The sequence below is a fragment of the Schistocerca cancellata genome, chromosome 4 (genome assembly GCF_023864275.1).
Source record: "Schistocerca cancellata isolate TAMUIC-IGC-003103 chromosome 4, iqSchCanc2.1, whole genome shotgun sequence".
Classification (NCBI taxonomy): domain Eukaryota; kingdom Metazoa; phylum Arthropoda; class Insecta; order Orthoptera; family Acrididae; genus Schistocerca; species Schistocerca cancellata.
Genome location: NC_064629.1, coordinates 883,067,788 through 883,093,828, shown reverse-complemented (window position 1 = coordinate 883,093,828; position 26,041 = coordinate 883,067,788). Strand labels below are relative to the sequence as shown.

General features: G+C 39.1%; 1 protein-coding gene across 1 annotated transcript in view; it reads right to left on the bottom strand.

Moving 5' to 3' along the window:
* The window catches only part of LOC126184486 (uncharacterized), a 57,182-nt gene that overhangs the window by 12,514 nt on the left and 18,627 nt on the right, over nucleotides 1-26,041 (bottom strand). Inside the window, exons 2-4 of the mRNA XM_049926879.1 lie at nucleotides 22,108-22,276; nucleotides 14,518-14,655; nucleotides 3,294-3,438 (exon numbers count right to left, since the gene is read on the bottom strand). Of these exons, the coding sequence (XP_049782836.1) occupies nucleotides 3,294-3,438; nucleotides 14,518-14,655; nucleotides 22,108-22,272 (448 nt within the window). The 5' untranslated portion in view covers nucleotides 22,273-22,276. The remainder of the gene's footprint in view (nucleotides 1-3,293; nucleotides 3,439-14,517; nucleotides 14,656-22,107; nucleotides 22,277-26,041) is intronic.

Genomic DNA, 26,041 nt, shown 5'->3' with positions numbered 1-26,041 from the left:
CATGTGTTGGGCTACAGGTAGTGGCTTGGGAGTTCTATAGAGATAAGAGATAGGTTATTTGACAGAATTATCGAAGTGAAGGCCTTAGACAAGAAAAATAAATTAGGTAACAGAATTAATGAGACAAGGTCCTTAGGCAATAACTACAAGACAGAGAACACAAGCTGTAGAGGAGAAGGAGAGAGGGGCTTGTGGTGAGGTCTACAATACGTCATGAGAAGCCAATGAAAAGCTTACAACAAATTCAATAACCACAGACACACAGACTTCTTAACTGCTCCAAACAGCATTTGAAGGATAACTGAAGAATAATGAATGAATATAGCCAATAAGTGATGTGAAGCCTTAGACACTGCTTCATGTCTGGGACTAGTAGGGGCTAAGGGAAAAGGTGAACAAAGATTCAGACGAGGGTTTCAGTTTGTAGACAGAACAGTGTTAGTCACTCTCTCTGTTCAAGGATTTGACTTTTGCATGAAGGCACCTCGGCTAGGGAGGTTAATTTGTACTCAAGATACAGAATAAGCTTCAAGGTTAATTATTCCTTTTGAGTGCTTATTCTCTTCATCAGCCTCCCATCTCCTACATCCACATCAGAAAAAAGGCTGTACAGAGGAAAAGAGAGCGGCTTGTGGCAGGAACTACAATATGTCATGAGAAGCCAATGAAAGGCTTACGATGATTTCAATAGCCATATAAGAAACCTACGTCAGACAATCATGTCTGCTTTTCAGTTCGATTAACCAACTGAATTGCCTGTAGCATGAACCCTTTTCACTCAATCCCTGACAAAACCCACACTCGGGACATGATGTGGTTCATCTTCACTATTGTGAAGCACATCTCTTCTACTCAAGCACTCCAATATTATGAACAACTTACAGGCTGCACGAAACAAATGCCCACACATTCCTCTGTTTCTGTCCACAGATAAAGCATGCAGTAAAACATCTGTTCAGTGATGTTACTGTAAACTGTATTTACAGCTCTGGGTAATTGCAATGCATAAATCAGTTCTAACAGAACCAGATTGTGTTGAGATAAGGATGTGACATGCTTTTACATCATAGTTTTATCTTTGGATTTACCAGCACAACTGAAGTCTTTAATGTAACATGGGAAACGGCAGAGGGTTGCTTCCATTTGCCAGACCATAACAAAAGATCATATCTGCCATTTACCATGTGGAATAAAAGGCTCCCATTATACTGGAAGTGCAAAGCATTTTACAAACTTACCACAATACACCTTGGTTTCATTAGAGAAAATGTACGCACTGCATAGTATCATACTACATAACTGCGTCACAATCTACCAACTGGAAATAAAGTCAGAATTACCTGACTTTAGTTGTTCCTGCAGAAACCTGTATTGATAGTGTAATGCCTTCAGAAAGAGAGCAATACAAATGAAATAAAAATACATTTATCAGTCTAGTTACCATAGGTTTGTCTGAGCAAAATGTCAAAGTGTGTCACAGATAGATGAAAAGCAGCTAACAAAACAGGCAAGCTATATTCAACCATGCTGGTCAATGCCCCTGGGGTTTAGCAATTTAGCGGCATTGGAAGGTTTCTATTGTATAAGACTTATCGTGTGGCTGATATAATATTACAGCAACAACAGGAAGTAAGAATGTTTGGTGGTGTAATATTATGTCACACCCATTTTGGCAGTTTTCCATGGCATCATATGTATATTTAAAACACCCACAATGTGTGTTCGTTCTACAGGCTTTGTAGTTTTAAAAACTGGCAGCAGCAGCAGCTTTACTGTAAACATTCATCATTACTGAAACCTTTGGATATTGTCACCTGCTTTGTAGGCTTTATCTGACATTAGAGTTCTCTTTGATTCATGCATTTTGTGTGCTTTCTTCTTGATTTTGTGATTGAAATGTGTAGTGAATAGGATAAACATTTGGAGCGAATTATTTACAAAGTCCTTGATGAGTCTTCAGATGATGAAAACTGAGTATTTGATGAGGATTCAGATTATACATCAGCTGAGAGCAGTTGTACATCAAGATCTGCTTGAAGTTGAATTGCAGCATATGTTTATCATATTATTTTCAAGGATTTTGTTGATATGAAATATTCTCCTGCAGATACATCAGGAAATGAATCTGAGCATATTTTATCTTCTAAATCTATGCCTACTCAAAGCAGAAAAAGGAACAGAAGTGACTTTGATGGTGATTGGACCAATGTGGACAAAGTTCATGGCTTAACTGTGTACACAGGACCTGATGGACTGAAACAAAATGAAGCACTTGATGAATCAAGTGAGCCTTTGATTTTCTATTATATCTTTAATTGTACTCTAATAACACCCATTCACTTTCATTTTGGGTTGCGTGTGTCTATCTGCACAGTAAATATAAACAAACTTAATCAGAAAGGTTATGTTTGCTTACGTATATAAATACTGGAATTCTTTTTCAAATTTTTACTGCAATAAATACTATTGATTGGAACTGTCATATGTGTATTCAACACTAGCAATTCATCTGTTTAAAGTAGAATGTCCAATAAACACAAAATATGCTGACATTATATGCAGAAATTATAACTTAAAAGAAAAAGATTTTAACCAATCTGCAGGTGACAGAAGCTACTTCTAAGGCCGTAAGTGTTAAGCATGAGCACTGAGCCATCTAAAATAAGGAAGTTATATTACTACACATGTAAATATCCTGAGGTATACTGTGAAGCCGTATTATGTCCACCATGCAAATTCTAGATTACCGAAATGATTTTATTGAACAGTAACACCTGAACTAAACATTAATATAGAAGAAAATGGGAAATAGATTTATGAATGCAGCCAAATCACCATGCCATTAGTTTTTAATATTTGTATAGTACAAAATATAACAAAATAAAGCAATTACTCAAATTCTGCCTGCATAACATGCCAATAAATTCTACATGTTAATATAGAAAACACTGTATCGCTTGCACATCATTGTCAATTAGTCTTAAATTGACAAAAAACTAGATAGCCCATAGCTACACAATTGAACTATAAATATCATTTCTCTACCTGATAAAACTAAGGATTCAGTGGAATATAAGAAAGAAACAGGGGAGGTAGCAATACAAAAATCTCTCATATCTGCTTCAAACTAATAGTACTGGTTGGAGATGATCAATGCATCCAAGTGGTCAAATAAGCATCCAGATCACCACAACTGGACAACAGAGCCTGTTCTCCTGTAAAATACAATGTGCTGGCAACACATTATAGTTAATATAAAGAACTACATTAAAAACAGACAATGTTTTACTCACCTGCACCCAGCTGAGGAGTCTGTATACCTGAGACAACATGTGTTGGTAGAGGTAAGTTGCGAGACAGCATACGGTAGGCCATGATCTGCATCCGTAACTGATACAACTGATTAGTGTTGTATTGGAACTGCTTCTGCTGCTCTTCCTTGAAAGTTATTATTTATATTACACTACTTTACATGTAACTGAGTAAATAACAAAAAGCAATGTCCCAACATACTTAAGCTTTCAGAGTAGAAAAGATAATGACTCTCATTCATCTTTTAAATCCAGTGAATTTGGTATGGAACAACAAAATTACTATTTCCAAGGCAGATTACAAATACTCAGAACGTAACATTCTTCATGCTGACCATCACTAATGTACAACGTTGTCTACCAATCGTTTTCAAGGTAAACAGAAAGATAAAAATATCATCATCATTTTGGTACCACAAGAACAAAAATGTGACAGTAAACATACAGTAAATCACAAAGACATTAAATGTGTTTGCTGCAATTAGATGAGATGAATATACTAACGTATGTGTGAAACAACCTACTTTCAAAATGTCACAAGTCAATCTATTTATCTATCAAATTAATTAAATTTGGTAGTGTGTCAAGCATACAGTGTCTTTCTTCCATTTCCTCATACTTCAGATTATTTCAGCTGGTTGGTTGGTTGGTTGGTTGGTTGGTTGGCTGGTTGTTATAGAACTAAAAAGTGAGGTCATCAGTCCTTTGTTCATGGGACAGTACATCGGCAGTATGTGAAATCAACCATAAATATGATCAACTTGTGATAGTACTTACGAGTGATAAAATGAAGACACAGAAAGTAATACTGATGCCAGAGATGAAAACTAACTGCATGAGACATAAGAGTAAATGGATCGAGCAAATATGCAGGCCAGAGAAAAGGCAGATTGCTCCTTAAAGCTGGCATTCAGCCAAGGCTACAGATTGGAAGCTATACCAAATGCAGAAGTTGTCAACATATAGTGCGTGGGCAACTACTGGTCCGATTGAGGTCAATTAGGGGGATTAAAGGATAGAGGGAGGTCTTCAACACTTTTGGAAGACAGCTAGGTAAGAAGATGGTTGCCATTACTGTCACAAGGTGTTTAGCGAGAACCGATGCATCAGTAAAAATGTCACTACGAAGGAGGAGACCTAGAACAGTTATTGATTTTTAGTGGCCCATTAGACTAAGGAACTTGACCCATACCAGGGATGAAGAGGCATACATTCCAAACAATTAAACTTCTTGCTCCCAGCATGTCTCATGTCTGTCCTATACGTATTCTCTCAGAGCTATCATATGTTAACTAAAAACACCTGAACAGGTGAATTTACAGTACTGTTCTAGGGAATTGGCAAATTAGTGACCATACTGTGCTGTGTGTTTGGAAGCTTTTCTCAGAGTGTTTTTCTTTTTTTACGAAATTTGATTTAATTTGATTTTATCTGAAATTTTCTCACATATGGTATGAAGGTGAAATGAGCTCTTTGATTATCATGTGACTTAGCTACAGTAATGCTATCTGTTATTTGGTGGGATTGTAACCATTGATTTTTGCCATTTATCTTAGTGGTTTTAGCTCAGTTGTTACAGTGTCTTTAGCAAGTGAATATTTTATTAGTCACTCTATGCAAATCCGAAAATATTCTTCCTTATGCATTTCTGGAAGGCAAGAACTAGTGGGAATTACGCAGCCTGTAGTTCTTTTTTTCTGGAAGATGCTGAATAAGTGCACTCATCCACCTGTTTTGATTTCGCACTCTAGAAAGTTTACTTTGTTATGATCTTCATGTTTGATTGTAAATGTGATATTTTTGTGTACCTTAATCCATTGTAAGTGGAAATGTGTCCATTTCAGTTTCTGTTCCTTGAAATAAAATTAGTGTATGACCCAAAAATCTTCCACAATAACGGAATTTATTTGCCCATTCAGCATGGGTTTTAAAAGAATTGTTCTCAATTTTGTGTTGGAAAATATTAGCTAGTGAACCAGCAATGCACTGTCCCATTGCCACAGTGTGTTCTTGTATACAGTTATTCAGCTGCACCAACCAATGTCCTTTTATGCAACCCACAATGTTATATCTGTCCTTCAAAAACCACGTGCAAGATTTTCATGTTCTCTTGCTCGCTATCCAAAAACTGTTACTCCTACAGAAAAAAATGAACAGGGCCTTTTTGTAGGAAATTTAATGTAATTAAATTTTTTACTGCTATACAGTGTCGCTAGAGGTCATGGTTTTCAAGTAAAAGCATACACACGTGACCTTCAAACGCAACCCCTCTCCCAACTTTGGCCCTCACCAGTAAGGATTTCTAGTATGTTGTTCATGCCACTCCCACCCACCACTGGATAAAAATTTGTGGCTGCACAAATTATTTTCCACATACGACACTTTTCAGCCTGGACTGACTGGCCTTATTATGCCACTGACTTAGTCAAGTACTTACAAATCGTAAAATTGACATTTATGTAAATTTTCGTAACAGTTTTGTGAACTGTAACAGCATAAAACAAACAGTTACGTCGTAGTGTTCGTCAGGCCTTCAGACTACGAAACTACTGTGTTGTAAGGTTTAAGTTTGGATCAAATTTTCAACATAATTAATTTTAGTGTAATATTTACAAAAGTTGTTTTCTCTCATTACCCCCAAGGGCACATTTAAATTAATAATGTTAATAAAATAGCCAACTATACTGGTAGTGTAATAGACCAACCAACAGAGACCAAAAAGGTAAAATATCAGTAACTGTTTGTGCAGTCAGAAATTTTTGTGCAGTGGTAAGAGGAGTGCCACAAACAACATACTAGAAGTCTTGCTGGTGCTTTAAAAGTGTGGGAGTGGAGGTGCATTTGAAGATCATTTTTGTACATTTTTTTGAATAGCAAAAAAGTATCCCAGTACAAAATTTAACTACATTAAATTTCCTACAAAAAGACCCTGTTCATTGTTTCTGTACGTGTGTAGTGAGCAATAGAATATGAAAATCTTGCACATGGTTTTTGAAGGCCAGATATAACATTTTGGGTTGCATAAAACGAGATTAGTAGGGGCAGCTGGATCACAGGAGGAATGATCAATACTCAGGGATACAACAGAAATGATCATTTGACGCAAAAAAGTCTTTTAAACATGGCCTCTAGAATATATACCTAAAGAACTATAAGCACTACTTCATTTCCGACACTGTGAAACAAATGTCTTCTACTGCAGGCTTTTTGTTTCCCGTATTTTGGGAGAAGGTACTATGGACCAAAAAAGAAAAAAATGTTTAATAAAGATGGGCTCTAAAATGCGCACTTAAGAGGCTTTGTTCAGTCTACTAGAAGTTTATTTCACAGCAGCAAAGACTGACAAGTTCTCATAGCTCTGAAGGTATCCATTTCTGAGATCATGTTTGACAGATTTTTTCCTTGTTTTGGTCCATACTACCATTTCTCTATATATGGAATACTTTTTAACGTGTGTGTGTGTGTGTGTGTGTGTGTGTGTGTGTGTGTGTGTGAGAGAGAGAGAGAGCACTTGCGTCCAAGCTACAGAACACTACTTGTTTAAGACATAGGCCGAAAGTGTTAACATTTATAGCATCACACTGGGGATAAGAAACACAGCCTCAGAATGATATTTTCACTCTGCAGCGGAGTGTGCGCTGATATGAAACTTCCTGGCAGATTAAAACTGTGTGCCGGGCTGAGACTCGAACTCGGGACCTTTGCCTTTCGCGGGCAAGTGCTCTACCAACTGAGCTACCCAAGCACGACTCACACCCCGTCCTCAAAGCTTTACTTCTGCCAGTACCTCGTCTCCTACCTTCCAAACTTAACAGAAGCTCTCCTGCGAGAGTGTCCAACAAACAAGCCAGACTGACAACAAGGAATCTGTCCTACGTACCAATTCTGAGGAAAGCTAGAGTAAGAGAGTGACTGTAGCACACAAAACGAAGAAGTACGGTTAGGGCTTGGGGTCCCACACTTGTCATACCTGTACTATAATGTAGTTTAAGGTACTGATTAACAGATATGATCTGTCGGTCACACACAATCAACTTTTACTCATTCTGAAAACCTAACTGATTATTCAGTGAGACATCTGCACTCTGTTCACTTCCTTCAACATCTCTCAGTCAACAGTTCTCGTATCTGCTGGATCAAGAGGTAAGCAGTAGTATTTTATAGAGTAAGGTGTTAAACTATTTATTTTAACAATGCACGAGACCGCACAACCCTGCAACTCAGAGAAAAAATGTAAACCCCACAATAGTTGAATGCAGAAACATTCAGCATGAACTTTCAAATTACTTTCATTTATTAATTGCAGTAATTGCTAAATAGTCGCGAGAGCCTCGTCTCATGGAGTCACAGCTTCAGCAGTTCTCCAAATGGTATGTAGAGGGCATGAATCTGCTGGTCAGCTACTTGAAGCATTTTCATCCAGCTGCACATGATAAACAGCTGCTAACATTTTATGGTCTGGAAAAACACACTGTTTTGAGCTAAAATTTGGCTATCCAGCCAAAGAACGCATTTTGGAGTGCTACCAAAGTGCTGTTAGGACCACGTTGCTGCATTATTGACACACACACACACACACACACACACACACACACACACACACACACACACACCTAAATATTGAACAATCTACACACTCTCAGACCTGCGGTGTGCAGTGTAAAAGTGCAATCTTCTTTATTAACAACCATCTTGAAAATATGTTTTATTTGGACAAGATTTACTGAACACACACTGAAGAACACAGCAATGTAATGAATGCTGAAAATGCAAGCAGGTTTTTAAACCTTTTGGAGGCCACTTTTACAAGAGGCGTTTGGAAAGTCTGTGGAAAAATAAAAACTACTTACGTGTTTGGGGTAAACCTTTTTTATTTTTCGACATAGTCTCCTTGTACACTTATACACTTCATCCAATGCTGTTCTAATCTGTTGATCCCTTCTGAATAATATGAATTGTCCAAGTCTGCAAAACAGCTATTAATTGCTGCAATCACCTCCTTGTTTGAATAAAATCTTTGTCCCGCCAGCCATTTCTTCAAATTGGGGAACAAATAGTAGTCCAAGGGAGCCAAGTCTGGAGAATAGGGGGGGATGTGAAACGAGTTTGAATTCTATTTCCAATAATTTTGCAACCACAACTGCTGAGGTGTGTGCTGGTGCAGTGTCATTATGGAAAAGGACTTTTTTGCAGTTCAATCACTGGCGATTTTCTTGCAGCTCGGTTTTCAAATGGTCCAATAACAATGAATCACCTGTAACAGTTTTACCTGTTTCCAGATAGTCAATGAGGATTATCCCTTGCGAATCCCAAACAACAGTCGCCGTAACCTTTCCGACCGAAGGAGTGGTCTTCGCCTTTTTTGGTCCAGATTCTCCCTTGGTAACCCATTGTTAAGATTGCTGTTTGGTCTTAGGAGTATACTAATGTAGCTATGTTTCATCCACAGTGACAAAACGATGCTTAAAGTCCTGCAGATTCTTCCTGAAAACCATCGTTACAACACTTCAAACAATTTCATTTTTGGTCAAGCATGAGCAACCATGGAACCCATCTTGCGGATAGCTTTCTCATGTCCAAATGTTTATGCAAAATATTATGTACCCGTTCATTAGAGATGCCCACAGCACTAGCCATCTCACGCACCTTAACTCTTCTGTCAGCCATCACCATATCATGGATTTTATCAATGATTTCTGGAGTCATAACCTCCACACAGGGCGTCCAGAATGTTCAGCATCACGTGTGCCCATATGGCCACTCCGAAAATTTTGAAACCACTTATAAACTGTTCTAATCGAAGGTGTAGAGTCACCATAATGTTTATCAAGCTTCTCTTTAGTCTCCTGAGGCATTTTGCCTTTCATAAGGTAATGATTAATCACCACACAAAATTCTTTTTCGTCCATTTTTTGACTATCACTCTACTTCCTTGATTCACACGAATGCCAAACACAAAGAAATTGACCAATATGGCTGAAACTTGGTGTGTGTTCTTTCAAAAGATGCTACTAACTAAACATGACCTCAACACGCACTGGCGGTGCCATCTCTCTGACTTTTCAAATGCCCCTCATAGATCAATATACCAACTGTTGGTTGAAAACTTTTCTGTTAATTTTAGTGTCAACATCTCACTAAGTACTGACACTTATAAAATAAACAGTATGTTTAAAAATGCAGTAGAAGAAAGAAGAATATTGAGAGAGGAGAGAGAAGAGAGAGAGAGAGAGAGAGAGAGAGAGAGAGAGAGAGAGAGAGAGAGAGAGAGGGGGGGGGGGGGAGGGGGGGAGGGGGGGGGGAACCAGCAGTGAAACATCTATATGAATTAAATTATGTGATTCAGATGGCTGCTTAGTGCACGCATCATTTGGGTCCGGCACAAGTGTGTTGCTGAGTAAATGCGCTGAAGTACATGTATGTAATAAGGCAAGTGGCACATTCTCACTTTGGTACAACCATCACTCACTGACTCAGATATTAACACATTTCAGACAGTAGAAATTGCACCTAACAGTATAGATCAAACATCTGCAATAATTTCCCTTAAATATTATCATCAGAGGGACAAAATTAAAATGTTAAATAAATTGTGCAACGGTATGTTTCTATTCAAAAATTTTAAAGTAAGAATTTTTATTACGGTACCGACACAATAAAAGATTAATGAGTTGCATTTTATGCATACCTCATAAGTGTCACTATGTGCATGCTAATTCTGATATGGGGAGTAAACACATTTGTTATTCAGATAATTACTGGCAAAATTCCTAATATTTAAATGATTTATGAACATGTCAACTAAAACAACTTGTTTCCTTATTTTCTATACTTTTCTGACTTCTTCCCTGTAATTATGATTCTACAGCCACCAGAAAAGCAATAGGATAACACCTAAATATATTTATAAATGTGCTAAGTAAATATAAATTGCTATAATTTCTAAAATGGTAAATTTATGGTAAAAATGTTTATAGGAGTGTTATTTACAAGATCGAATATTTATTTTAATCTCCTGGAACTAAGAAATACAAACGCAAAGGGAACAAACCTGAGAACGGATCTGAACACACATCACCACCCATTTAAGATTGTTATATACTTGTCACAAGAAGTCAAATAAGCAATTATAAATGTAAAGCATTGGATTGTTTGGGGGAAGAGACCAAACAGCGAGGTCATCGTTCTCATCGGATTAGGGAAGGACGGGGAAGGAAGTCGGCCGTGCCCTTTCAAAGGAACCATCCCGGCATTTGCCTGGAGTGATTTAGGGAAATCACGGAAAACCTAAATCAGGATGGCCGGACGTGGGATTGAACCGTCGTCCTCCCAAATGCGAGTCCAGTGTGCTAACCACTGCACCACCTTGCTCGGTCTAAAAATGTAAGAATGGCATTTGTAGCTAACTAAGTAATTTGGATAAGAGATAGAAGTGAGTTTGTAATTCTTCAAGATTTATTATGTTGAGGAAGGAGAGAGGATAAGAAACTTTGTGTTGCACACTGGGCTAGACAATGTCCCAGCAGAAGCAGAAGCATAATGGATGTGTACAGCTGAAGACTGCTATGTATGAATAAATCTTAATGAAGCTTTTATCCTGCAGTAGGTGTTAAATGAATGGTGGTGGTGGTGGTGGTGGTGGTGACAATCACTGACACATGCTTTGGTCAAATAATATTTTACTAATAAAAACCAGTAAGTTATATTCAACAGAGTAAGTTCATCGGAAAATGAAGTTATATTGTGTTTCTCCTAACAAAGTATAACAGGCCTTCTAATGTTCTACAGGGTTATAGCAACACACCTCTGGGGTATCAGAACATGATTGCACAAAAGCTACAACACATTCAGAAAAATGACATGTAAGTGGATAGACCATGTCTCCAAATTATGATTCACAGTGCATGCTATGGCACTGTTACAGAGAGCAACACTATGGGACAGGTGTGTCCAAATATGTAGACAAATAATGCGCTCTCTATTACCACAGTAAATTAATTCGCACCTTCAGATAGGAAACTCTGTGCACCACCTTCAGGGGTTCACCAACAATGCAGCTGCCTACTGCAAAGTATTGTCATTTGATGACTGTAAGTAAATGAAAAACAGCTTTACAAGAATTTACACTGGGTGTAATGAAGGGATGCTCTCTTTAAGTGTGAACAAATGCAATATAATGCCCATAAAAAGAAAAAGAACATGACAGTATCCAATAATAATATTTAGTGGTCAATTTCTGGAGACTGTCATTTAAATATTTAGTGGTAAAACTAAGAAATGATATGAAATGGGGAAAAAGACAAGAAATAATATGTAGGACGAAAAATAGAAAACTTCGATCTGTTGGAAGGGTGCTGTGAAAGAGCAGTGCATCTGTAATACAAGATTCTAGAGTAGCCAATTCCACATACTGATCCAGAATTTTGATTCCATTACACAAATTTTGTGATTCAGTGCTAGAATTGAGACACATGAACACAACCAATACATAAATGTCATTGTCATGGAACTTCAATGCAAATCTTTGGAGGAAAGGCAACAGTGTTCTTGCCAAACCCTGTTGGGTAAATTTAAAGAACCTATGAAGATTTTGTGAGATGGGGATCACAAGAATAATACGAGAATGATCAAAGCATGTACCGAGGCACACAGACTGTCATTCTTTCCCTCACTTCATAAACAAGTACAGCAGGGCATAAAATTGCTAATAATGGTATGGAGTATCTTCCTCTATGCACTGTACAGTTGTTTGTGGAGCACATATGTGTAGCTGTAGGGCTTGAAACTAGTGTCAGTGTGGGGCAGGTTGAGAACTGTGTATGTAGTCGTCTAGGAGAAAGACATTGCATGCCCTTGAATTGAAAAACAAAACCATCTAAACCAATTAAAGTACTTGATTTTGAACCAATATATTTAAGAAATTAAAAATCATTTTTGACGGGACACATAATGAGATGCAGCTACGGTGATAATTCTTACGTGGAAGGAGTTAAGAAAATTCTATATTAATAATAATTTATTGTGTAGATACCACATATTGTGGCAGGATAATAATAGTTTGTTATGTTATACTGGATAGTCATGTGATTGTGATACCTATGTCACATGTTTATATGTGTAAACATTGTGTACTTTATATGAAGGAGGGGAGAAAGAATTAAATTTTTTATTTATATTCAAGTATTCCCTCTTGTCATTGGAATGAGGCACAACAGTCATGTATCTACAAGCAGCTTACAAAGCTGTTTAAGATCGAACAACCACACAAATATGGCCATAGTAGCTATGAGGAAAGCAAATGCCTAACAGAAATGTAACATTTATTAACATAGTTTTCATTATTCAGCATAAAAGTGTCAGAGCAATGTTCAACAATGGGAGATGTTGCATCTAAGGTGATTTCCATCATGTAAAGGATTACCCTCAAAATCACGGGAGCTCAAATTTTAATTTTATTGAAAGAACCTATTACTTGTAGGTACAGGTGCCTCCCACAGCTTATCTACTCCAAGAAAGATGCCAAACATTTTTACATTTAAGTGATTTTGATGAATAGATAGTCAGGAGACTGATGCACAATTTACAGGACACAAAGAATACTCAACACTGAAGTCATTACTTCAGTATTATGATCTCTAATGCACAAGTTAGGTTTCTGGTATACCAGTATCTTCACCCCCCACCACCACCACCACCACCACCACCATTCCTCTCCACCCCAGTACTCTGGTCAGAGACTAAAGATTTTAGACATCTGTATTTGTCAAATTATCTTTGCAGACACACCAAATGTAACTTCAAAGTTCTGTGACACAGGCGACAGATGTTTGTGGATTGGGGTTACATGCTGGAATTATTCTCCCCAACTGAACCACTCTGTTCGCAATGGTCACCACTATCTTTGCCTTTCGCCTGCCACGACCCGTGCACACGAGGTACAGGCCAAATTGATTGTGTGCACTCCATATCACATACCTTCTACCACACAAAATACATGGTGGCTTAAAGATTACTGATGTGGAAGTGGGAATAGTAAGTTATCAGCAAATGCATAGCAGTTCCTAATGAATCTCTCCCATGTGTGTTCAAGTAGAGTAGAGTTGAAAAATGTTCTTTTGTCCAGCTCCTTCTGATAATCTCTAACACTTCATTAAAGAGTAGAAGGGAGATGCTATCTATCTTAAAATGGAGGCTCAACCACCTTTCACAATACCAAAGCACTAAACCTGAGGCATTTCAAACAAGTGTGTGTGTGTGCGTGTGTGTGTGTGTGTGTGTGTGTGTGTGTGTGTGTGTGTGTGTGTGTGTGTAACATGAAATTTTAATATTTTTAGATTTTTATCTTTATTATTTTTACAAGTCCTTGTATCATAATTTCTCAATGAAGCTTTCTCCTTCAAACCATGTTTATTATAGGGCTTTTGCTTGATGAAAGGTGGTTGAGTCTACATTTTAATACTGAATTTAACAACTACGAACTCTTATCCATTACAAATAAAATCAAAGGAAAGCTGTCTATTTGACAAACTCCAACTGGCTTAAATCTTTCTGAGAATGCTCCTCTGAATCAACGTGAGCTTTGGTGTTACACCGATTTGTTGAATACTGCTGTGTGTTTTCTTATACAGACTCAGATCTATTAGAATTCTCCACGGCATTATGTCCATCAACAACAGTACATGTTTTCACGATGTTGTCAAAGGTGAATACATACATTTTATTTTTCACTATTTTGACTAGACTTAAGATACACTTGAGATTTAGAATATGATGTGCACCATAATAATTCATTACCACAACCACCGTCCTATCTATAACACGGAATCAGTTTTTCACAGAATGATTAGCATTATTTAACACACCAAAACAACAAATCACCTTGAATGTGCATTGTAAAGAACAAAAAAACTTTAATAATAAACCAAACATGTCACACTATTATATTTATGCCTGCTGTGACAGTTCATATAATCTACACATAGTACAAATTTCGTAAGTATTTATACCCATTCTGCGTATCAAATTGCATCACACTGTATGAAATCTTAATATATAACATTCTACATTTTTATTCTATGAAGATTTTCAAATAATTTTTACCAGATCAGCAAATATATGTAATAAGTGAAATTCTTTGTTAGCCAGACATGTATTAAGTAGAGTTCACTAGTGGGAACACTGTTCAACATACTCATCAAATACTTACACTTATTCTGTCCACCACAAGTTTTTTGAGATCCAATAATTTGCTGTAACGTGCATCATTCTGCAAACTTAGTTCATCCAGTCTTCTGATAGCAACATTTAATCCATCAAGTACCAGTTGCATTTTCTCAATGTATGTCTGTTAAATGACAATAGAGTAGTTATGATTACATAAGGATATAGCAAATAAAGTACGGTAATACATTAACACTAGAACCAATTTTACACAAATGTAATCAACAGCCACACCTCAAATTAGTAATTCAGAATAATAACAGTTTTGATTTTTCACAAATAAATCTTCCAATCAACTTTTAGGAATTAAAAGTAATTATTTCTCATGGTACTTCCATGACAACCATGGTACAATGGCAATGCACCAGTTAGTAGCTCATAAGAAGTGCTGTTCAGAGTTCACCCTTCCAAAAAAATTCGAAAGCTGCCTTCTCCATATTACTACACTTCAAATATATTTCACTCTTCTCTGGAATACCCTGTTCAGGAGTCAAACAAATAACTGAAGGAGTATGACAAAAGTTGCAGAATTTGATTATTTTGATATTACTGTGTTTATTCCTATTTGGACAATGTACGAAAACAGAGACGTAAGAATAATGAGGACAAGTGGAGCAACTGAGAAACATCGCACAGCCTAAGTGAGAAAACCTTTAGCAATAGGTACACAGTTGCCTGCCTAAAAGAACAACTGAAACACAGAATTATGTATTTGTCTGTTCCACAATCTTGTCTTGTTACAACATGAACTGTATCAACTGATTTACAAAAATAGCACATTTGCTTAGTGCCTCCAAAGCTCTGGCCTTCTGCCCCCCCCCCCCCCCTATCTATCTCTCTCTCTCTCTCTCTCTCTCTCTCTCTCTCTCTCTCTCTCTCTCTCTAATCCAGAAAAACAGCCAACAAGCTACAAAATCCCATACAAGATGCATCCAGAAAGTAATGCACTTACTGTCTAAGTATTTTCTGCATGCTGGAATGCTTCAAACCAGTCTCTGCTGCTATTCTTCAGACAGATTTCCTTAGACTGCACCATTCCAGAAACTGTGGCAACATTTTCAGGAGTAACTACAGTTTGCTTATGGCCAACATTCTCCATTAAATCATGAGCTACACTGCCTGACTTCTAAAATTTGGCAAAAAGCTTGCAAATGGTTTTCGCATAGGGTCCTTTTAGAACATTAAATGTTGCTTGAAAACTGCATCTTGTTGCCACTCAGGACTAAGTTCTAATCTGTGGTATTCCAGCTCCATGAAAACATGTTGTTCAATGGAATGTTCCTCCTCTGATACACTAATCTCCTTTCATGTTCCAACAGTGGAAGTGACCGCTCTGAGCTGGGGAGCACTATTTATAGGTATGACATATTGCGATTACAGACCATCTGTCAGCAGCTATGATTCACCTGAATACAAGCATATTACAAGTTCATCCTCTCCACCATGAACAGACTACAATATGCATTTATCTCACTTTTAAGACAATATCGTCAATGCCTTCACAGAAAAATGTTTGCAGCTGCCTATGGAACCATGATTGTACCCTGAAATGCACATCTTTGTACAAAGCAAATCGGTAGCCATGACTGTCTTTCTTCAGGGCTCCATAAATATCGAAAATGTGTGGGCAAGGATCAGGACTGTACAGAGGATGTGTAAGAACTTCACAGTGAAACTTCTGGTTGTTTCAAATATGCTGCAGAACTTTTCACTGGGAAGCGCTCACACATATTCTATACAGTAGTGATCTCCCCATGCGATGTCCTGAACAAAGACTTTTGTGGCTGTTTATCTACTTTGGACGAAGAAGTGTACGTCTGGGTTCAATCTTGGTTCGGTTCTGTTGGAAAAATGTTTTTATTTGCCATGACAGCACTGACCATTTTGTCTCATAGGGGAAAAACATTATCAGTCATGGCAATTACTTTTGAAACAGTAAACAGTTTACTTATAAACAGTTTACTTACTTTTTTCCATCTGTCTCATTTGCATTTGACAGTCCCCTTATAGATTGAAAACATCGAAATGAGAAGACATTGTAGAGACAACTTGTTGAAGCCTTTGAGAGCCTTGCTATCAATAGGATCCTTGAATAGCAAGTACACCAAATTATGCCACCATGAAATAATCAAAAGTAAATGAATTTTAGTACACTTCTACATCTACATCTACATTTATACTCCGCAAGCCACCCAACGGTGTGTGGCGGAGGGCACTTTATGTGCCACTGTCATTACCTCCCTTTCCTGTTCCAGTCGCGTATGGTTTGCGGGAAAAACGACTGTCTGAAAGCCTCCGTGCACACTCTAATCTCTCTAATTTTACATTCGTGATCTCCTCGGGAGGTATAAGTCGGGGGAAGCAATATATTCGATACCTCATCCAGAAACGCACCCTCTCGAAACCTGGCAAGCAAGCTACATCACGATGCAGAGCGCCTCTCTTGCAGAGTCTGCCACTTAAGTTTGTTAAACATCTCCGTAATGCTATCACAGTTACCAAATAACCCTGTGACGAAACGCGCCGCTCTTCTTTGGATCTTCTCTATCTCCTCCGTCAACCCGATCTGGTACGGATCCCACACTGATGAGCAATACTCAAGTATAGGTCGAACGAGTGTTTTGTAAGCCACCTCCTTTGTTGATGGACTACATTTTCTAAGGACTCTCCCAATGAATCTCAACCTGGTACCCGCCTTACCAACAATTAATTTTATATGATCATTCCACTTCAAATCGTTCCGCACGCATACTCCCAGATATTTTACAGAAGTAACTGCTACCAGTGTTTGTTCCGCTATCATATAATCATACAATAAAGGATCCTTCTTTCTATGTATTCGCAATACACTACATTTGTCTATGTTAAGGGTCAGTTGCCACTCCCTGCACCAAGTGCCTATCCGCTGCAGATCTTCCTGCGTTTCGCTACAATTTTCTAATGCTGCAACTTCTCTGTATATTACAGCATCATCCGCGAAAAGCCGCATGGAACTTCCGACACTATCTACTAGGTCATTTATATATATTGTGAAAAGCAATGGTCCCATAACACTCCCCTGTGGCACGCCAGAGGTTACTTTAACGTCTGTAGACGTCTCTCCATTGATAACAACATGCTGTGTTCTGTTTGCTAAAAACTCTTCAATCCAGCCACACAGCTGGTCTGATATTCCGTAGGCTCTTACTTTGTTTATCAGGCGACAGTGCGGAACTGTATCGAACGCCTTCTGGAAGTCAAGAAAAATAGCATCTACCTGGGAGCCTGTATCTAATATTTTCTGGGTCTCATGAACAAATAAAGCGAGTTGGGTCTCACACGATCGCTGTTTCCGGAATCCATGTTGATCCCTACATAGTAGATTCTGGGTTTCCAAAAACGACATGATACTCGAGCAAAAAACATGTTCTAAAATTCTACAACAGATCGACGTCAGAGATATAGGTCTATAGTTTTGCGCATCTGCTCGACGACCCTTCTTGAAGACTGGGACTACCTGTGCTCTTTTCCAATCATTTGGAACCTCCCGTTCCTCTAGAGACTTGCAGTACACGGCTGTTAGAAGGGGGGGCAAGTTCTTTCGCGTACTCTGTGTAGAATCGAACTGGTATCCCGTCAGGTCCAGTGGACTTTCCTCTGTTGAGTGATTCCAGTTGCTTTTCTATTCCTTGGACACTTATTTCAATGTCAGCCATTTTTTCGTCTGTGCGAGGATTTAGAGAAGGAACTGCAGTGCGGTCCTCCTCTGTGAAACAGCTTTGGAAAAAGGTGTTTAGTATTTCAGCTTTACGCGTGTCATCCTCTGTTTCAATGCCTTCATCATCCCCTAGTGTCTGGATATGCTGTTTCGAGCCACTTACTGATTTAACGTAAGACCAGAACTTCCTAGGATTTTCTGTCAAGTCGGTACATAGAATTTTACTTTCGAATTCACTGAACGCTTCACGCATAGCCCTCCTTACGCTAACTTTGACATCGTTTAGCTTCTGTTTGTCTGAGAGGTTTTGGCTGCGTTTAAACTTGCAGTGAAGCTCTCTTTGCTTTCGCAGTAGTTTCCTAACTTTGTTGTTGTACCACGGTGGGTTTTTCCCGTCCCTCACAGTTTTACTCGGCACATACCTGTCTAAAACGCATTTTACGATTGCCTTGAACTTTTTCCATAAACACTCAACATTGTCAGTGTCGGAACAGAAATTTTCGTTTTGATCTGTTAGGTAGCCTGAAATCTGCCTTCTATTACTCTTGCTAAACAGATAAACCTTCCTCCCTTTTTTTATATTCCTATTAACTTCCATATTCAGGGATGCTGCAACGGCTTTATGATCACTGATTCCCTGTTCTGCACACACAGAGTCGAAAAGTTCTGGTCTGTTTGTTATCAGTAGGTCCAAGATGTTATCTCCACGAGTCGGTTCTCTGTTTAATTGCTCGAGGTAATTTTCGGATAGTGCACTCAGTATAATGTCACTCGATGCTCTGTCCCTACCACCCGTCCTAAACATCTGAGTGTCCCAGTCTATATCTGGTAAATTGAAATCTCCACCTAAGACTATAACATGCTGAGAAAATTTATGTGAAATGTATTCCAAATTTTCTCTCAGTTGTTCTGCCACTAATGCTGCTGAGTCGGGAGGTCGGTAAAAGGGGCCAATTATTAACCTACCTCGGTTGTTGAGTGTAACTCCACCCATAATAATTCACAGGAACTATCCACTTCTACTTCACTACAGGATAAACTACTACTAACAGCGATGAACACTCCACCACCGGTTGCATTCAATCTACCCTTTCTAAACACCGTCTGTGCTTTTGTAAAAATTTTGGCAGAATTTATCTCTGGCTTCAGCCAGCTTTCTGTACCTATAACAATTTCAGCATCGGTGCTTTCTATCAGCGCTTGAAGTTCCGGTACTTTACCAACGCAGCTTCAACAGTTTACAATTACAATACCGATTGCTGCTTGGTCCCCGCATGTCCTGACTTTGCCCCGCACCCGTTGAGGCTGTTGCCCTTTCTGTACTTGCCCAAGGCCATCTAACCTAAAAAACCGCCCAGCCCACGCCACACAACCCCTGCTACCCGTGTAGCCGCTTGTTGCGTGTAGTGGACTCCTGACCTATCGAGCGGAACCCGAAACCCCACCACCCTATGCCGCAAGTCGAGGAATGTGCAGCCCACACAGTCGCAGAACCGTCTCAGCCTCTGATTCAGACCCTCCACTCGGCTCTGTACCAAAGGTCCGCAGTCAGTCCTGTCGACGATGCTGCAGATGGTGAGCTCTGCTTTCATCCCGCTAGCGAGACTGGCAGTCTTCACTAAATCAGATAGCCGCCGGAAGCCAGAGAGGATTTCCTCCGATCCATAGCGCCACATATCATTGGTGCCGACATGAGCGACCACCTGCAGATGGGTGCACCCTGTATCCTTCATGGCATCCGGAAGGACCCTTTCCACATCTGGAATGACTCCCCCCGGTATGCACACGGAGTGCACATTGGTTTTCTTCCCCCCTCTTGCTGCCATATCCCTAAGGGGCCCCATTACGCGCCTAACGTTGGAGTTCCCAACTACCAGTAAGCCCACCCTCTGCGACCGCCCGGATCTTGCAGACTGAGGGGCAACCTCTGGAACAGGACAAGCAGCCATGTCAGGCCGAAGATCAGTATCAGCCTGAGACAGAGCCTGAAACTGGTTCGTCAGACAAACTGGAGAGGCCTTCTGTTCAGCCCTCCGAAGTGTCTTTCGCCCCCTGCCACACCTTGAGACGACCTCCCACTCTACCACAGGTGAGGGATCAGCCTCAATGCGGGCAGTATCCCGGGCAACCACAGTCGTAGTCCGATCGGGGGATGCGTGGGACGAGCTGGCCATCCCCGATAAACCCCCATCCGGACCCCCACAGTGATGCCCATTGGCAACAGCCTCAAGCTGTGTGACCGAAGCCAACACTGCCTGAAGCTGGGAGCGAAGGGATGCGAACTCAGCCTGCATCCGAACACAGCAGTTGCAGTCCCTATCCATGCTAAAAACTGTTGTGCAAAGAACGTCTGAACTAATCTACAGAGAGCGCAAACAAATCGACGGTTATTAAAATACAAGAGTGCCTAGTAAATGCAGTAATGCTGCTACTTGCGCACTGCTGACACACTGCTCGGCGGTGGAAGGAGACTGCGCGATTTTACACTATTCAGGTACTAAAACGCGATGCTACAACTCTCAAATACTATAATACGCCCGAAATGTATGAATTAAACAATGCAAGTACCAAAAACACGCAAAGAAATTAAGAATTAAACTATGTAACAAATGAGTGAGCTAGGAGTATACGACTTGCTGCTGCAGCTGCTTATCCAATGGCGGCAGGGATGTATATAACATCAGTATACAGCAACTGATAATATCAGTATGCTTCTATCATCGTACAGAATCAAACAAACTTATAATGTGTTCCTACAGAATATAATTCCATGAAGCTTCTATTTAAGTTCACCCAAAGGAAGATTATGATTTAACATCTCATCAATGATATAGTCATCACAGATGAGACATGGGCTCCATGTCTGCACGTCTTTCAGGAAGTGGCTGAACCTTCAGTAGCAATGTAACAGAGAACATGAGTGTTATGCCCACCAGAAGGCAACAGCTGTGAATCAAATGTACAGTAGCTAGCAACAGTCAACCAGTGATGGAAAAGCAAGCCCTTTCTGAGTAAAGGCACAAAACTGATGAACACTGGAGTTTTGGAGGGTCAGCGAAGTTGACAACTATAGAATAATCTCTACCTCAATGAGGTCCATGATGCAACCAGTCAATCTGGCAGAAATGTAACAGCACAACAAAAGTTGGCATTAGGTTTAGGGTTTGGTCACCTGCAGATACATCATGCAAATGAACTAGTGTTGCAGTGTTGCTTTCTTACAACCTGTTTTACTCCAGTATTGCAACTGATCCAGCTTTCTCTTGAAAACTCAACTTTTTTTCATCAAATCTCTTACTGCTGTTATATTAGTTGGAGTAATAAACAACTTGTTATACTGCAGTGAAATATTCTTAACAACAAAATAACTTACAATTGCAACAGAAACGTAAGTAACTACAAGAAACATACTCATGAGCAATTGAATTAGTGACCTGTACAATCTCTACATGACAGAAAAAGAGGGCTGGAGAATATCTGGGGCTTCCACCCTCAAAGATAGTTTTTGAGGTTTATTAAACAGGTCCTTCAAACATGTACTGCATCTTTCTTCAAATGTCTTTCAGTAGACATTTATCAACATTTCAGCAACATTCTCCCACCAGTGAAACACGGTTGTGGCCATTCGCACCACCACAAACTGTAGACTGAAAAGTAGAAAATCTGAAAATACTCCCTCCCCCTCGCCCCCCCCCCCCTCCCCACACAGCAGCTTCAACTGCTAACAAATACAAATGTTAATTACATGTTGCACAAATTTATTTGTTAGTTACCCATGTTAACTTTTTGCCTTCTATCAATAACTGCCTAAAAACAGCTGTGGCTTGTTTCAAGCACATTTTGCAAAAATAAAATAAATATCTATCTACATCGACTTACTTCTGACGAGTCTCCACTTTCTGTAGGTTTTGTTGATTCTTGGGGAGATGGTAAAATGGTAATATCTGCACTGGGAGAGTCTGCTTCAACTTGTTGAATTGGAATCTGTGTCACATTTACATCTGCCATATTTTCTTCTAATTCATTTAGTTCACTCATCTTCATGGAACTGAAAAGGGAAATCCAAAATTACAATGGTCTTCAAGACAGTTTCCATCACATTTACGATCAAATCTGAATTAAGTCTAAATGTTACACAACCATAAAAAAAATGGTGCATGTTAAAAATGAAAATGGTGTACAGTTAATCAGTCTGTACAAACATTGTGTAAGTAATGCCAAATCCAGCTTAATAAAGAACCTTCTGTTTGCATTTCTAAAGAAAAAACACAATTCAGCATTAAATAAACTAACGCCCACCACTGAAAATACAGCAATGAAACAAACTATCAGACAAGGAAGGAGTCAAAAACTTGATGGATTTCTTTCCAGAAATTAAAATAATTTGGAATTACTATTTTCTCAGAACTGAGAAACTAACTGGTTTGAAAATAAATCAAAGGCATGAAACAAAAACATGCCAATGAAAAAATATTAAATACAATATTATAAGATTTTATACGCCTTTACTTAAAAAAACTGAAGGCAATATGTTGTTCATCATGCTGTCAACATCAAACTGATTATGAAAGTAGTAAAGCTTGGCTTTGCTCAGCATGACGAAAGGGACTGGTCATAGTCTAATTCATTTGTTCATCGAGTTCCATAAAAATCATAATGAAGAATAAGCTACCTAAAAGTATACATTAACAAAGTGAAGCAGCTGTTACAAACAGTGTTTAAATTGTCATAGAGCTGCCATATCACTTGCAGTTGGTTAAATTATATTACACTGATGTAATAAAAGTCATGAGATACTTCCTAATATCATGTCTGACAGCACACCACTATTATGCCGCCACCAGCTTGCACAGTGCCCTGTTAATAACCTAGGTCCATTGCTTCATGGGGTCTGCACCACACTCTAACCCTATCATCTGCTTTTACTAACTGAAATTGGGACTCATCTGACCAGACCATGGATTTCCAGTCATCTTGGGTCCAACCAATATTGTCACGAGCCCAGAAGAGGCACTGCAAGTGATGTTCATACTGTTAGCAGAAATACTGATCCAGGCTGACTCTACAGCTGTTCATAATTGCGAAAGTGTTGGCAGGGCAGGATTTTGTGCACAAACTGACCTCTCAATTATGTCCCATAAATGCTCAATAGTATTCATCCTTGGCAATCTGGGTGGCCAAATCATTCACTCGAATTGCCTGAATGTTCTTGAAACTAACCACGAACAATTTGGCCCAGCGACATGTTTCAGGAAGATGGACTCCGAGAATGGCTGCAAATGTTCTCCAAGTAGCCAAACATTACCATTTCCAGTCAATGATCGGTTCAGTTGAACCAGAGAACCCAGTCCATTCCACACAAACACAGCCCACATCACTATGATGCCACCACCAGCTTGCACAGTGCCCTGTTAATAACCTGGGTCCGTGTCTTCATGGGGTCTGCACCACACTAACCCTATCATCTGCTTTTACCAACTGAAATTGGGACTCATCTGACCAGACCATGGATTTCCAGTCGTCTAGGGTCCAACCAATATTGTCACGAGCCCAGAAGGGGCATTGCAGGTGATGTCATACTGTTAGCAAAGGCACTGTCATTTGTCATCTGCTGCCGTAGCTCATTAACACCAAATTTCACCACACTGTTTAAACAGAGACATTTGTCATTTGTCCCACACAAATTTTTGCAGTTATTTCAAGCAGTGTTGCTTGTCTGTTAGCACAGACAACTCTACATAAACAGTGCTGCTCTCAGGTCATTAAGCAAAGGCCGTCAGCCACTGTGTTGTCCATTATGAGAGATGCCTGTAATTTGGTATTCTCAGCACACTCTTCACACTTTTTATCATGGAATGTTGAATTCCCAAATGATTTCCGAAACAGAATGTCCCAGGCTTCAGGCTCCAACTACCATTCTGCATTCAAAGTCCATTAATTCTTGTTGTGCAGCCACAATCACATCGAAAACATTTTCACGTGAATCACCTGAGAACAAATGACAGCTCTGCCAATGCACTGCCCTTTTATACCTTGTGTACACAAAACTACTGCCATCTGTATGTGTGAATATTGCTATCCCATGACTTGTGTCAACTGTGTGTGCTTCACTGGCTATTGTTCAGTCCACGTGACCAACCATTTTATTTAAATCAAGGGAAAGGATTAATACTTTTTGCATATGAGACATCAGTTGGGTAATTTTCATAAAATGCATGTTGGACCATCAGCTGCTTTTTTAAATTTAAAACCCAAATATCAAGTGGTTTCAGTCACAGACCATCTTCACAGATTAGTGTTAAAACAGTTTAAGCCACATCATCACATCTGTCATTAAATAAATAATGGCCATGTCTTATATGTAGAGCATGTCATAAATTCCAGTATATCACTCAGAACTGTCCCCAAGTGACAGCCTTCTCTTTCTCATATCTAAGAACTGTATATGATAGCATTGTGAAGGATTTGATGCTTTACAAGCAACTGTATGGATTACTTCCACGTTTTTGCTTTCAAAAATATTTCCCTACGGAAGTCAACACAGTTTTCAAATTCTTTTGTTGACATAATGCAATGAATTTGGTTCCATTCGTGTTTGTTGGTTTCTGTGCTGTAAAACTGCTAACAGTTTTTTCCTATACTTTTTCTCCACCAATTTGTGCGATGGTTCATCCAGCAGGATTTTTATACAAGTTTTTTTTATTACACATCACACTAAACCCAATGTTCTGCAGCTCCATAAAAAACACAATACTAATTTCTTTTTTTTAATTTTTGTGCTACACTAAACTCTCACTAACCCAGCCCTCAGTAGACTGGCCCACATCCAGCCTTAAGTCACACAAAAAGAAATGACTCATACAGTAGTGAATTCTCATGTGCAACAATGTCGTTAGTCGATTACAATGTAAAAACAATGCTATACATGTTTGAAATTGTGGCCTTCTTTATGGTTCAGAATCATGGCTCCTAAAAGGAAACATGTTACGCTAGACTTCAAGTGGAATCTCAAAAATAGACATAGGTTGAATTGAGGTTCTTCGCAGAAAGCCATTGCTGCCGAGTACAATGCTGGACAAGCAACAGTTTATGATTAAAGTTTAACTGACAAAGAGATAATCGAAAGCATACAGGTAAGTTATGATGAAAGTGGTGAAGAAGAGGACATAGCAGGAGAGAACATAAAGATATCCCACACTGCTTGTGCTGAAGCTGCACACATCTTCCTGAAGTACGTTACGCAACAATCAGAAACGTACAGTACCAAAGGCCATTGTGTAATAAGGCCACCACATATCATTGTTGTGACAGCTAAAAATACGAGACATGTTTCATAGTGAGTGATGCTACTGTGTATGTAAACACTCAAGGACTAAATTTTCTGTGAAAATCAATGTATCTTTGGATTCAATAAACTATAATGCCTATGTGCTTACACTAAATTTAAGACACCTTCAATAATCTGGCATTTCCACTAATCCAACAGCCGTATGTGCAAGGAATAGCCAGATTAGCAAGTGTAGTGTACCAATGGTTTATTTACTGCAATGGCACATTTAATTTGCTGTGTATAATATTTTATATAAATAACATTTTTCAATTATAAAAATAACTAGACTTCAGAGGAAAATGCAGAAATGTAGTTTGATGGCTGGGGATAGAGTGCATTGCAGATTTGGCAATTCTGTCAAGAGTGGAGGATCACCTTAATATGACTGGCTGAATACATGTAATGTATGGCTTCCCATGCATCACACGAGTTCGAACAGATGAAATATTCTAGAATGAGATTTTCACTCTGCAACGGAGCGTG